We start from the raw sequence: 14,317 nt of genomic DNA, 5'->3' as shown, positions 1-14,317 counted from the left end.
TGTCCCAGAAAACTGACTTCTTCCAACCAAAATTCACACTTCGACAGTTTGGCAAAAAGCTGCTTCTCTTTTAACAGCTCTAATACAGTTCTAAGATGTTCCGCATGCTCTTCCTCATTCTTAGAATATATCAGAATATCACCTATAAACACCACCACGAACTTATCGAGATAAGGATGAAAGATCCTGTTCATATACTCCATAAAAACACCAGGTGCATTAGTAACTCCAAACGGCATTACCGAATACTCATAATGTCCATACCTTGTTCTAAAAGCAGTCTTCTAAATGTTGTCATCTTTCACACGAATTTGGTGATACCCAGACCTTAGATCAATCTTACTAAATACACATGCCCCAACCAGTTGATCCATCAGATCATCAATCCTCGGCAATGGATACCAATTCTTGATAGTAACCTTGTTCAATTGTCTGTAATCCACACACAGCCTCATCGAACCCTCTTTCTTCTTCACTAGCAACACAGGCGCACCCCACGGAGAAACACTAGGACGAATGAATTTCTTCTCAAGCAATTCTTCCAACTGCTTCTTCAATTCAGCCAATTCAGACGGCAACATACGATACAGTGCCATCGACACTGGACTAGTTCCCGGAACCAAATCAATAGAAAATTCAACTTCTCTTTCTGGTGGTAACTCATTCACCTCTTCTAGAAAAACTTCTGGAAACTCACATACCACTGGTAGCTCGCTACTCGCCACTTTCTATTTCAAATCCATCAATGCAAACAACATAAATACAGTTGCACCATCTCCGATAGCCTCATTCACCTGTCTAGCTGTCATTTCCAGATTATCAGAACTAACCTCTTCAGGAAAAATTACTATCTTCGCAAAACAGTTGATATGAACACGCTTGAACTCCAACCAGTTCATTCCCAGGATTACATCGAGTTGTTTCAACGGAAGGCACACTAAGTCCATTCCGAATTCTCTACCAATAATGTCAACCGGACAATTCAAGCATGCAGACGAAGTAGTTACTGAACCCGACGCAGGAGTGTCAATAACCATACTTCCACTTATGTCAGATATCTCTAGATTCAACCTCATAGCACAATCCAAAGAAATAAAAGAATGAGTTGCTCCAGTATCAATAATAGTGTCGCTACCGCGAAAATTAACAGAGTCGCCACTAACATATTTATCCTGAAAAGGAAGGGAATGCCAGCAAACCACAAAACAAAACAACGGTCTCACGACCAGAGAAAAAGGGTAAGGGAGTCGGTTACGCGAGGGGAAGGTGCTAGCACCCCTCGCGCCCATCGTACTCGATGGTATCCACGCATGTGTCTAAATCTATGGGTGTGTAATAAATCTACGCTAATCTGGACTAAAATGAATGCAGAATGTAGGGAAAAGAAAGGATTGTGCTCGCACGGGCCCTACCCCGCTGCCTACGTATCCGTTTTGCGGAATCAGAGGAACCGTAGCTCGGCTAACTAATTTCTGTTTGTTTTGTGTTTTTTAGGTGAACGAGTTACATTCACACTCTGCTGCTCGACCTTTGGAGGCTTACGCTTGGGAATGGAGCGGAAGTAACAAGTTCTTAAGAAAAGAAAATCAAAGAGTGTGGTTTGTGTTTTAAAAGATGCATGAGGAAGACCTAAGCTAAGGGGGAAAGCTTGCTACCTAATGTTATCATACAAAGGGTATATGTCTAAGCTAAGCTATCAACTTACGAGGGAAAAGGGAAAGCACACAAGTATAGCACACAAACGAGCATCCGCTCGTAAAGCAAACAAACCAACGGTACTGATCGAATGGTAGAAAAGCGGTCCCGCCATAACCAAGGGGAGCAGCTCAACCCAAGTCAACCAAGCATTAGACCTCGCGAAAATGATCGGGCCATAGACAAGAGGGCGGACCCCTCTCAGCAACCAAGCCGTCACGGATCGTAAAGGAAAACAGTGCGTGCGTACACCGAGCATCAACGTCGAGCGACGTGAGCTATAGGAAAGGCGGGGGTCCGATTGCATGAACCCTTTACCTGACATACTCGATAACAAGATCTTTTGCACGTTCGGAAGCAAGCAACGCGAGGCGTGCGCCTACCAAACAGACTCGATGAGACTAGGCGGGGGTTGATTACGAACCCTTGACCGCATGCCTTCCATGAGGACTTAACGGAGTGCCATATAGGACTTATTACACCGTGACTCCCTGCCGCAAAGCACAAATATAAACACACCGACAAAAACAGAGCCTCTTTCGAGGACTTGGCCATTTGCATGTCTAGGTCCTACTTCTCATGTTATTGGATGATGCGGTAAAGTGATAAAGTGCGAGAAAAGTAAAATGAAACGGGATCAATACCAAACGGATGATGATCCGTAAACTAAGGCGAAGCAAAGCGAAGAAAGTAGAATCCCGCAAGCGAGCTAGCAAAGCAAAGGCAAATAGTCAGCACACCGATTAGCCATAAAGCGCACAAACGTCGACTCACATGTCGAGCATGATCACGATACACCTGCAAGAGGAACAAGCAAACCAAACAAGCAGATATAAAGTAAAAGGATCGTGTCTCCAAGTCGAGAACACGATACGAGTGATATAGAATCGTATCCCGCAAGTGAAGCGGAACACTCGAGTGATAGGCGTCGATCGGTAACCATCCAAAAGCCTTGCATACTAGCACACAAGTTAGAGATAACAAACATCACAATCGGAATTGCGTTGTTGCATTATAAGCTAAAAGAAAATGAACAATTAACGCACACATAAAAAGGACAACAAATGCCAAGAGGTAAACACACATGAATAACCTACAATCAATCAATATCAATCATTTCATGAGATAGTACGTTTCACTAGCTTTCCAACGATATAAAGAACATGCAAATCGGAGTTACGAGTAAAAAGATACGAAAGTTTGAAGTTAGAAAATAAAACACAAAAATAACACACAGGAACCGGTTCCCACCTAGGGACAACCCGGTTCCTAGTACACAGTACCAGAGAAAGGCCAAATTAGCACGCTGGGAACCGGTTCCCACCTAGGGACAACCCGGTTCCCCATACAAAAACACAGAGAATGAAAAATTCATGAAGCTGGGAACCGGTTCCCACCTAGGGACAACCCGGTTCCCCATACAAAAACACAGAGAATGAAAAATTCATGAAGCTGGGAACCGGTTCCCACCTAGGGACAACCCGGTTCCTGGCGTATAAAAACAGAATTTTGCACACTTTTGAAACCTTGGAGCCGTTCGCACTCAATCCAAAAACGTACCAATTCGAGATTAATCACAAACAAACATCAAATATCATGGTACACATGCATTCACACATCAAACGATCCACATGTCAACAATTATGCCAAGTGCGACGCGTCAAACAAAGCAAATATCAATCGAGAATATGGCACATGCATTTATACGAACACGTTGAGTACATCGCAAGCAACACAAATTATCAACAACAATTATACACACAAAATCACCAACAAATCACATATTCAACCACGAGTAACACAATTCATCATCAAATCCGCATGAACACGATCAATTCGAGCAAAAAATACGCAAATTCACCGATCAATCATCATCAATCATCCATTAATCAAGAACAAGAGGTAGATCTAGATTTGAATTCACATATAATCAACAATTAAGCACTTAATTCAAGGTTCAAGGCTTACTGGATGAAGATCCAAACCGAAGCGCGAACACGAACACGATCACGATACGAACGCGAACACGACACGAACTCGAAAACGAAATCCGGAATGAGGGAGAGAGAGAGGCGCGCCACTCTATGTGGAGAGAGGAAGAGAAATTCGAACTTTGATCCTTGATTCTTCAATCCATGTTCTTGATCTTGATGAAATTTGATGAATATTGATGAAAGTTTTATGTAATTTGTGGTTTTGATTCAAGAGAATTAAGAGAGAGTTGAGAGAATGTGTTTATGAAGAAATGGTGAATTGAAATTATGAGAGTTCCTCTTGATTTGTGAAGAGCAAAATGTTTATATATTGTCAACGCGAAATGTCCAAATTGCCCTCGGTGCGTCTTACTTTAGCTCGTTTTTAAGGAAACTCGGTTCGGCTCCGAATTCCGGAATGAAACCAATGCCACTGTGAAGATGACCAAATTCGTGATTCATCTCCGCGAGAGTCGTCTCAATCCGATAAGCGATGAAGAAAATACGCCCGTTTGAATGACGAGAAACGCCGATTCGTCTGGTCCGACTGTGCAGAATTTTAAGAGTACCGCTCAAAGAACTCGATAAAACCCTATCTTCGGCTCAAAATCTGAACAAGCATGTGTGACGAAGAAACGAAGCTAACGAAATTTCCAAGAAAATGCCGCCGGAATGGACTTCATACGATAAAAATCGAAGAAGTTATGAATTTTCAAACTCGACGCGGGAACTTAGCTCATATCACCTTCCAAATATGACTTGCGAATTTTCTCGTATTTCCACTGTTTAAACCATTTTTCACGCCTTTCTTCTTAAACCCATGAAAACTCTTTATTATTTTTCTTCAATTTTTGAATGACGAAATAAACATCATTATTAACTTATAGCTCAAATAAAGAGGGCAAATTTTGGGGTGCAACAGCTGCCCCTATTCAAACTTCTGAAACCTGGCGAGTGAGAAACGAAAGTTTCGAACCGTTGAGGTGGAAGGAGGTTGAATACCAGAATGAACTCGAAAATTTGCACTCTTGATCAATAGAAGATTCCGTCTTGTAACAATAAGGAATGTACCACCCCGCAGGCGAGGAGAAAAAACTTCGATTGATCCGGATAATAAATATGCTCCAACTTGTGATAAGAAGGAACGGGCACCCATAGGCAGGGGAAACACTTCAAATGATCTGGGCATCAAGAGAAGGAACATCTCAACTGATCTGAGTATCAGGCGTAGCAGATGTCTCCGAACTTGCATCAGGATAGATGTCTTAAGTCGATCTGGAAATCGAGGGAGATACATCGGTTGATCTGGGCATCAACGGGTAATAGGTATCTCTGATCTGGGAATCTGGGCAGACATCTCTTCTGATGCAATTAAATCATCAGGTAGATATTCCAACTAATCTGGGAATTAGCGGCTAGCTCCTTCGTAAGACCACGGGGATCCGGAGGCGGTTCCTTCAACTGAACTGGTAATCAGGATAGGAACAATATCTCTTCCGAACTGTGTACGCCGGGGAAAGAATGCCTTTAAACTGATCTGGACATGATGCCAGAAAATAAGTAGGACAATCTTCATCTGAAAGACAAAGTCGATCAGGCAAACATCTCCATCTGATCTGATGATATCAGTGGCTTGCTCCTTAGTAAGATCATGGGAGATCCGGAGGCGGTTCCTTCAACTAATCTGAAACTGGATATTAGGATAGGAACGGATGTTTCTTCCGAACTGTGTACGCCGGGTAAAGAAAGCGTCTTCAACTGATGGTTAGGCATCAGGACTGGGCAGACGAATTTCTTCTTCTGAACGAACTAAATCGTCAGGGAGTAGATATTTCCACCTGATCTGATGTATCAGAGGGCTTGCTCCTTCGGAAGATCTATAGAGATCCGGAGGCGGTTCCTTCAACTGAGCTGGATATCAGGATAGGAACAAATATCTTCCACCGATCTGGGGGCATCGGGAATAGGAATGTCTTTGAACTGATCTGAGCGGTGCCAGAAAATAAGTAGAACAATCCTCTTCTGATTCAAAACATCAGGATAAGCGCCTGTAATGACTAGGCGAGTTGCTCTCTAGGAGGCATTTGTATCTTGATAACTTTCCTGCAGAAAGAGACAGATATGATATGATTAATGCATGATGCATGTATGAATGTGTATGGAACAACGCTCCCGAGAAGGAAGACGCTATACGCTTCTGAGAATGCAATGCAAATGATGCATGATTCGAACGTTGCTTGGGGAGGCAACGGATGAGCATTGAATTGCTGAAGAAGTCCTGGAGAGAGAGTACGGGACTCTGCGGGGAGGACAAGATAAGTGACCAAGAGTCACAAACTGCGAGCTGGCAAAGATGGATCAGAAATCTGCTGGAGACGATTAAATCTGGATGTGAGCTCTGGATGGGGAATAAATCCTGCTTGGGGATAAGAACATCCCAATTGACTGCTTGGGGAATACCCTAGCAACTTCACTGGAGAAGCAAATTCTCAACACTCTGGGGATGAGGAGATAAAGGCAAGTCATGAAGATAACTCTGGCGAGGAGTGAACAACCAGCTGGTGTAGGACGCATCCCGTTGGGGAAGTCCTAGATGAGAACAGATCCTGCTGAGGATGCAAATGAATCTCTGTTGAGGAAAGAAACTCGGTGGGGAAGATGAATACTTCTGCAAAGCAATCTGCTAGGGATATGAGAGATCCGCTGGGGATAAGGAACTTAGCATAAGAACCTTCTGTTAAGGAAATTCCACTGGGGAATAAGATGACTCTCCTGGGGGAAACAGGTCAATCTGTTGGGGAGAGAAACGCTCTACTGGGGAGAATGAGGAACTCGGTCAAGGAACCTCATTAAGAGCTTGCCAGGGAATCAGATACCATCCAATCAAGACTCAACTGGGGAGAAGACATTCCGCCGGGGAATAAGGCTTCTGGAACATAGAGAATGCATCAAGATGTGCTTTGATGAGGAGATGAGAATCGTGGAACAAAGAAAGTCTCATCCAGATATACTCAGCTGGGGAATGAGAATCCCTCGTTAGGATGCACTCGGCTGGGAAGTGAGAATCTCTCATAGCTATGTCTATCAATACGCTGATGCGAAGCGCTTGCAAGGACGTACCTGCGAGACAAACAAGTGAAAAATGCCCCAGGATATAGCATGGCATCTTGGCCTGCCATCCTGGTCACACAAGACTTTGAAGTAATTTCAAAGATTTTATCATTTCTAATCATGTATTGTAAAAGCAATGCAGTTTTCATATGCAAAGTTTAGCACAAACCCAGGACGTTTTATGCAAACAAAATAGTAAAAGAAAACGGCTTTTGAGGTAAAAAGGTTTTTTATTAATTGCGAACAGAATGTTCGTAAAAGAGCGAACACATTTCAGAAGTAGTTCCTAGTAAGAGGTAACCACGCATTTATTGAGTACAAGAGAAATGGCAATGTGAAACGGATATCCATTGGTTTCGATCCCGCTACCACTTTTATAACCTTGACGTTCTCATCTCCTTGCTTTGGAAGACCGTACTCATTAGGATTGATCACTGCCCGATCTGATAATGTCACCAAATTTGTGGACCCGACGGGTTTGTGAATGCTTTTAGGGATTTGAGCTGCCAGGCGCAAACTCAAGAACACGGAGTCTTGCTTATCCCTCGGTCGGGAGCCCTAAACAAAGTGATTGGAATTTGTGAATGCTTTAGGGATTTGAGCTGCCGGGTGCAAACTCAAGAACACGGAGTCTTGCTTATCCCTCGGTCGGGAGCCCTAAGCATGTATGAAGAGTGATTGCCAAGGTGGCGTGCAAGATGTAGTCATTCGCTTTTGTCCCTTTTTTGCCTAAGCCGCCCTTTCGGGTTTTCAACTTAGTCGGTGTATTTGTTTCTTTTTCATTCTTTTGCCTGATTCATTTTCCTTTCTTTTTTCTTTTTTTTTCTTTTTTTTTCTTCTTCTTTTCTTTTTTTTCTTTTTTCTTTCTTTTTTTTTTTAACCAGGTTTATGCGAAGTATTTTTTGACTACATCCGCGTTCACAGGGTGCGGAAAGTTCTCGCCATCCATCGTTGCAAGCATCATGGCACCGCCAGAGAACACTTTCTGCACAACAAAGGGGCCTTCATACGTCAGAGTCCACTTGCCTCGAGGATCACCTTGAGGAAGAATGATTCTTTTGAGCACCAGATCGCCTGGTTTGTAGCTTTGAGGTCGTACCCGCTTGTCAAAAGCTTTTCTCATCTTCTTTTGGTACACCTGACCATGTCCAATAGCCGCTAAGCGCTTCTCATCAATGAGGTTCAATTGATCCATTCGATTCTGTACCCATTCTGACTCGTCAAGCTCGACGTCTTTCATAATCCTCAAGGAAGGAATCTCAACTTCAACAGGTAGTACCGCTTCCATACCATAAACCAGTGAGAAAGGAGTTGCCCTAGTCGATGTACGCACAGAGGTACGATAACCATGCAAAGCAAAAGGTAACATCTCGTGCCAATCTCGGTAGGTCACTACCATCTTCTGCACAATCTTCTTAATGTTCTTGTTGGCCGCTTCAACAGCGCCATTCATCTTTGGACGATACGGAGAAGAATTGTGATGCTTGATCTTGAAGGACTCACAAAGCTCCTTCATCAACTTGTTATTAAGATTCGATCCATTATCCGTAATGATTTTCTCAGGAATCCCATAACGACAGATTATGTTGTGCTTGATAAAACGAGTAATCACTTGCTTGGTGACATTCGCATAAGATGCGGCCTCAACCCACTTAGTGAAGTAATCGATGGCAACCAAAATGAAGCGATGCCCATTAGAAGCAGTAGGTTTAATCTCTCCAATCATATCAATGCCCCACATTGCAAAAGGCCACGAAGAAGTCAAAACATTCAAAGGCACAGGCGACACGTGTACTTTATCAACATAGATCTGGCACTTATGACAAATTCTGACATGGTTATGACAATCAGTTTCCATAGTGGACCAATAGTAACCAGCCCTCAAGATCTTCTTAGCCATTGTATGCCCACTAGAATGGGTACCAAACTCGCCTTCGTGCATTTCCTCTATAATTTTTGAAGCTTCTTCCTTAACAACACATCGGAGCAACACACCGTCATGATGCCTCTTGTACAATACACCACCGTTAAGGTAGAACTTAGCTGCAAACCTTCTCAGAAACTTCTTATCAGTCACCGACGCTTCGGGAGGATACTCTTGAGTTTCGAGGAACTTTTTGATATCATGATACTAGGGATTACCATCTAATTCAACATCAGCTTCAAAGCAAAATGCAGGTTCATCTAACCTGTTAATGGTGATATTAGGCGCTTCATTGGCCCATTTCACTTTGAACATGGAAGCCAAAGTAGCGAGAGCATCAGCAAGATTGTTCTCTTTTCTAGAAATATGCTCGAATGTGATCTCATCAAAGTATGGAATGAGTCTCATCACATGCTCCCTGTACGGAATCAGATTCTGATGGCGAGTTTCCCAATCTCCATTGATCTGGCTAATGACAAGATTGGAATCCCCAAAAACTTTCAAGTACTTGATTCGCAAATCGATCGCAGCTTCGATACCATAGATGCAAGCTTCATACTCAGCCATGTTATTAGTGCAATCAAAACAGATTCTGGCTGTGAACGGAATATGAAAACCTGATGGAGAAGTAATTACAGCTCCAACAACATTCCCGAGTGCATTAGAGGCACCATCGAACACGAGCGTCCATCGCGATCCTGGTTCGGGTCCTTCCTCTGGTCCAGGAATGTTACAATCTCTGATGTACAAAACATCCTCATCGGGGAATTCAAACTTCATCGGTTCATAATCTTCGACCGGTTGATGCGCGAGATAATCTGCCAACACACTACCTTTGATGGCTTTCTGGGTAGTATACTGGATATCATATTCAGTCAAGATCATTTGCCACCTGGCTACTCTTCCGGAAAGAGCGGGCTTCTCAAAAACATACTTGATAGGATCCATCTTGGAAATCAACAAGGTGGTGTGAACCAACATATACTGCCTCAGCCGGCGAGCAGCCCACACCAAAGCACATCAAGTTTTCTCGAGCAGTGAGTATCGGGATTCACAGTCGGTAAACTTTTTGCTAAGGTAGTATATTGCATGCTCTTTTCGGCCAGACTCGTCATGTTGACCCAGCACATATCCCATTGAATTTTCAAGAACTGTGAGGTACATAATCAAAGGCCTTCCTGGAACTGGAGGCATTAGTATCGGAGGTTCCTGCAGATACTCTTTCACTTTTTCAAATGCTTTTTGACAATCATTATTCCACCTGGCCGTCTGATCTTTTCTTAGTAATTTGAATATTGGTTCACAAGTGGCCGTAAGATGAGAGATGAATCTAGCAATGTAGTTCAACCTCCCTAAGAAACCACGAACCTCTTTTTCTGTTCTCGGCTCAGGCATCTCTTGTATAGCTTTTATTTTTGCAGGATCGACCTCAATACCTTTCCCACTAACAACAAAGCCCAATAGCTTTCCGGATCGCACTCCGAAAGTGCATTTGTTTGGATTCAACCTCAGTCTGAATTCCCGAAGCCTTTCAAACAACTTCTGCAAGTGAACCAAGTGCTCTTCTTCAGTGTGAGACTTTGCACTCATGTCGTCAACATACACTTCAATCTCTTTGTGAATCATGTCGTGAAAAAGAGTCACCATAGCACGCTGATACGTTGCCCCTGCGTTTTTCAACCCAAAAGGCATGACTTTATAGCAAAAAGTTCCCCATGGTGTAATAAACGTTGTTTTCTCCATGTCTTCTGGTGCCATCTTGATCTGATTGTACCCAGAGAAGCCATCCATGAAGGAAAACACTTTGAAAGGAGCAGTATTATCCACCAACACATCAATATGGGGAAGAGGGAAATCATCTTTCGGACTCGCCCTATTCAGATCTCTGTAATCAACACACATCCTGACCTTTCCGTCCTTCTTAGGTACAGGAACAACATTCGTAACCCACGGCGGGTAATTCACAACTTGCAGAAAGCCAGCATCAAATTGTTTCTCAACCTCTTTCTTAATCTTTTCGGACATATCTTGGCGAGTCCTCCGAAGCTTTTGCTTGACAGGAGGACTATCTTCCTTGAGAGGTAGACGGTGTACCACAATATCTGTATCAAGACCAGGCATATCCTCATAGGACCAAGCAAAGATATCTGCATACTCTTTCAACATATCAATAAGCCTCTGTTTCACACTATTCTCAAGCGCATCCCCTATCTTGACCTCTCGGACTTGCTCTTTAGTGCCAACATTTACCATCTCAATTACCTCCTGATGCGGTTGAATCGCTTTCTTTTCCTGTTTCAACAATCTGGCCAACTCGTCGGGGAGATCACAATCTTCATAAGCTTCCTCCTCGGCTTGGTAGATCGGATTGTCAAAATCATAATGAGCAATAGCGGAACTGTTACCAATGGAATCCGTGGTAATGGAACATCTGCATGATTGATGTTTTTATTTTAGTTTTATTTCTATTAAGCTATGTGCAAGTGTGTGCAAAAACATTGCCATTTAAAGGAAAAAGTTAAAAAGAAAGACAAAGAGCAAAACATTTGAATGCAAAAACGTCCTTTTATTTCATGATTAACTTTGAAAAATGCGAACTGCATGGCCCTACAAATGATTCACTACGCCTTGGGCAGAGCGTAGGAATTATGTCATGATAAGAAAAGTAAAAACAAGGAATTTACTCCTGAGCTTGTGTAACTTGGATGACATCTTCGATTGTCCAGTTGTTGATCTTCTCTCCAAGACCACTCGGTCGAATCCAGCTATCAAAGTCACAGTCACTATCCACTTCTTCACCATTGACAATGGCGTTAACCTGACCATCTTGAATGACACCCCCACTCACAAACTTGATCGGACTAAGGACACCAGACTTGGGCAATGCATTCTGCTTTCTCGGATTGAAACCAAGACCATTCTTATCAAATTTGGGACGTACGTCAATTACTTGCCCCCAGCCCTCCACCTTTCCAGTCTCAACGACCGCCTGAGCATCTTTCAAAGAGGACATAATCGTTTCTGGCTTTGTCACCTCATAAGGAGGGGTTCTCACAGCGTTCACAGCCTCAAACGCTTGGAAAGGCGTCTCATGTATCTCACCCTCGATCTCTACATATCGGAAAGAGGACAAGTGACTCACGATATAATCTTCTTCACCACAAACTGTCACCACCTTACCGTCAACCGGATACTTCAACTTCTGATGAAGAGTGGATGTCACAGCACCAGCCTTGTGAATCCACGGTCGTCCCAACAAACAACAGTAAGCAGGTTGAATGTCCATCACATAAAAGGTTGTAGTAAAGATCTGAGGACCCACTTGGATTGGTAGATCTACCTCTCCGAACACAGACCTCCTCGAACCGTCAAAGGCGCGCACCACCAACTCACTAGGCCTTAACTCCGCACCGGCATAGTCAATTCTCATGAGGGCCGACTTGGGAAGCACGTTCAAAGAAGACCCAGTATCAACCAAAACACGGGACAAAGTCGTCCCCTTACACTCAATCGAAATATGCAAAGCCTTGTTATGATTTCTCCCTTCTGGAGGAAGATCATGATCCGTAAATCCCAAACCGTTCCCAGCGGAGATGTTATTGGCTACCGCCTCTAACTGATTCACAGATATTTCATGCGGGACGTAAGCACCATTCAGGATTCTCAAGAGAGCATCCCTATGACCTTCTGAACACATCAGCAGTTGCAAGATGGAAATCTTTGACTGGGTCTGACCCAACTGCTCAACAACCTTGTAATCAGACTTCCTGATGATCCTCAATAATTCCTCCACATCCTTGGAAGACACAGCACTATCAGGTGCCCCACTCTAAATCGGAGAATTCTGGACATCAGTCACTACTTGTTTTCCTTTGGCCTTAGCCAAAGCATCTGCATCGTTTTGAACAAGCTGAGGAGAGAACACCCTACCACTGCGAGTGATCCTACCAGTACCAGTGAAATTATCAGTGTTTGCAACTGAGGCCTCAACAAGCTTCTCTTTAGATGGCTCGCCTTCCTCCTTCGTGCCATAGTAATATACATCTGAACCATAATGCCAAGGGATGGCCTTCTCACTCTCATATGGAATAGGCCCTGGCACAGTAATCATCAACGCTGCTGGTTGTTCCTCATACGGGATACTGACAGGTATCTGAATAGGCACTTGGATACATATTGGAACAACCGGATCATAAGGAATTGAGATCACAGACACTTCACCATCCTTACTCTTCGCACCTCTCAACCTTCGATAGAACTGAAGAGGACCCTCATCAATCAGCTTTTGTACCATACCTTTCAAATCATCACAACCTTCAGGTTGACTTTTGCATTTCTCACAATCAGCACCACAGCCCGGGAAGATACCGCTATTAATCAGATGTTTGTTCATAGATACAAGAGGAAAAGTCAAACAGCTCACTTCAGATACAACCCTTATCTCTTCACTCTCAATGGCATTCACACCCGAACCTCCGTGAGTAGGCATCGAATTATTGACAATATTGGGCGTAGGAGTGAATTGAATAATCTTTTGATCCAACAAGTCCTGGACTTTGTTCTTCAACGCAATACACCTCTTGGTATCATGCCCAGCGGCACCTGAATGGAAAGCACATCGTGCGTTCGCATTGTAATTCGGAGATTGTGTGTCCGGAGCATTCGGAGCATCTCTCAAAGTAATCTTCTCAATCTTGAGCAAATGTTGCAACACTTGAGCATAAGTCATAGGAATCGGATCAATCTTTCTGTGAGGCCTAGTCCTGGGAGGATAGCGATCATTACTGGAACGTTGTCCCTGTGGTACTGGGATCATGACAGCATTAACCTGTGAATTGCTTCTCCCTGAACCCCTCTTTCCATATATGGCATCCGCATTTCCTTCTTTCCTTCTGGCATAACCTTCAGTTTGCTTCTTACCACCAGCAGAATTAGAAGAAGCTCCCAACTGAATTTTCCCCATCTTTAGACCCATCTCAACACGTTCGCCATATCTCACCATTTCGGAAAAATTAGCTGAAGCACTGCAAGCCAAATAATAGTGTCCAGACAAAGTACTGGTGAACATGTCAATCATCGCACGTTCAGTCATCGGTGGCTGAACTCTTGCAGCTAACTCACGCCATTTCTGAGCGTACTCTTTGAAAGATTCTTTAGACCCCTGAACCAAACTCTGCAACTGGGTCCTGTTGGGTGCCATATCAACATTGTACTGATAGTGCTTAATGAAAGCCTCCACAAGATCTCTCCAAGAATGGATATGGGTGCGTTCAAGTTGAACATACCACTCCAAGGAAGCTCCATCCAAGCTATCCTGGAAGAAATGCATTAGAAAACCCTCATCCTCTGAATAAACTGACATCTTGCGATAGTATGCTTTGACATGAGTCATGGGACAAGTTGCCCCATTGTATTTGTCAAAAGATGGAACTTTGAATTTCGGTGGAATCCTCACACCAGGAACCAACCCCAAGTCATTGATATCCATGCCTAACACCCCTTTGCCTTCAACAGCCCTGAGACGTTCTTCAATCAGACGATACCTTTCAACTTCATCATGTGCACCATCAGCACTATGCCTTGACACCTGGTCAAAGTTCTCAACATTGAAATC

At 43.5% G+C, this 14,317-nt stretch overlaps 1 protein-coding gene across 1 annotated transcript; it reads right to left on the bottom strand.

Annotated features, from left to right (window-relative positions):
• Positions 1–12,532: 12,532 nt before the first annotated feature.
• On the bottom strand, positions 12,533–13,795 carry LOC131636006 (uncharacterized). Its single transcript, XM_058906635.1, has one exon. The coding sequence runs from the start codon at positions 13,793–13,795 to the stop codon at positions 12,533–12,535; it is 1,263 nt and encodes a 420-aa protein (XP_058762618.1).
• Between the last annotated feature and the right edge of the window lie 522 nt (positions 13,796–14,317).

The sequence above is a fragment of the Vicia villosa genome, unplaced genomic scaffold (assembly GCF_029867415.1).
Source record: "Vicia villosa cultivar HV-30 ecotype Madison, WI unplaced genomic scaffold, Vvil1.0 ctg.001616F_1_1, whole genome shotgun sequence".
In the NCBI taxonomy this organism is placed as follows: domain Eukaryota; kingdom Viridiplantae; phylum Streptophyta; class Magnoliopsida; order Fabales; family Fabaceae; genus Vicia; species Vicia villosa.
Note: the sequence above shows the minus strand (reverse complement) of the source record. Positions and strands in the feature narration are given on the sequence as shown.

Excerpts from the sequence above, each read along its gene's own strand:
- LOC131636006 (XM_058906635.1), bottom strand. The coding sequence starts at position 13,795 with ATGACTGAACGTGCGATGATTGACATGTTCACCAGTACTTTGTCTGGA.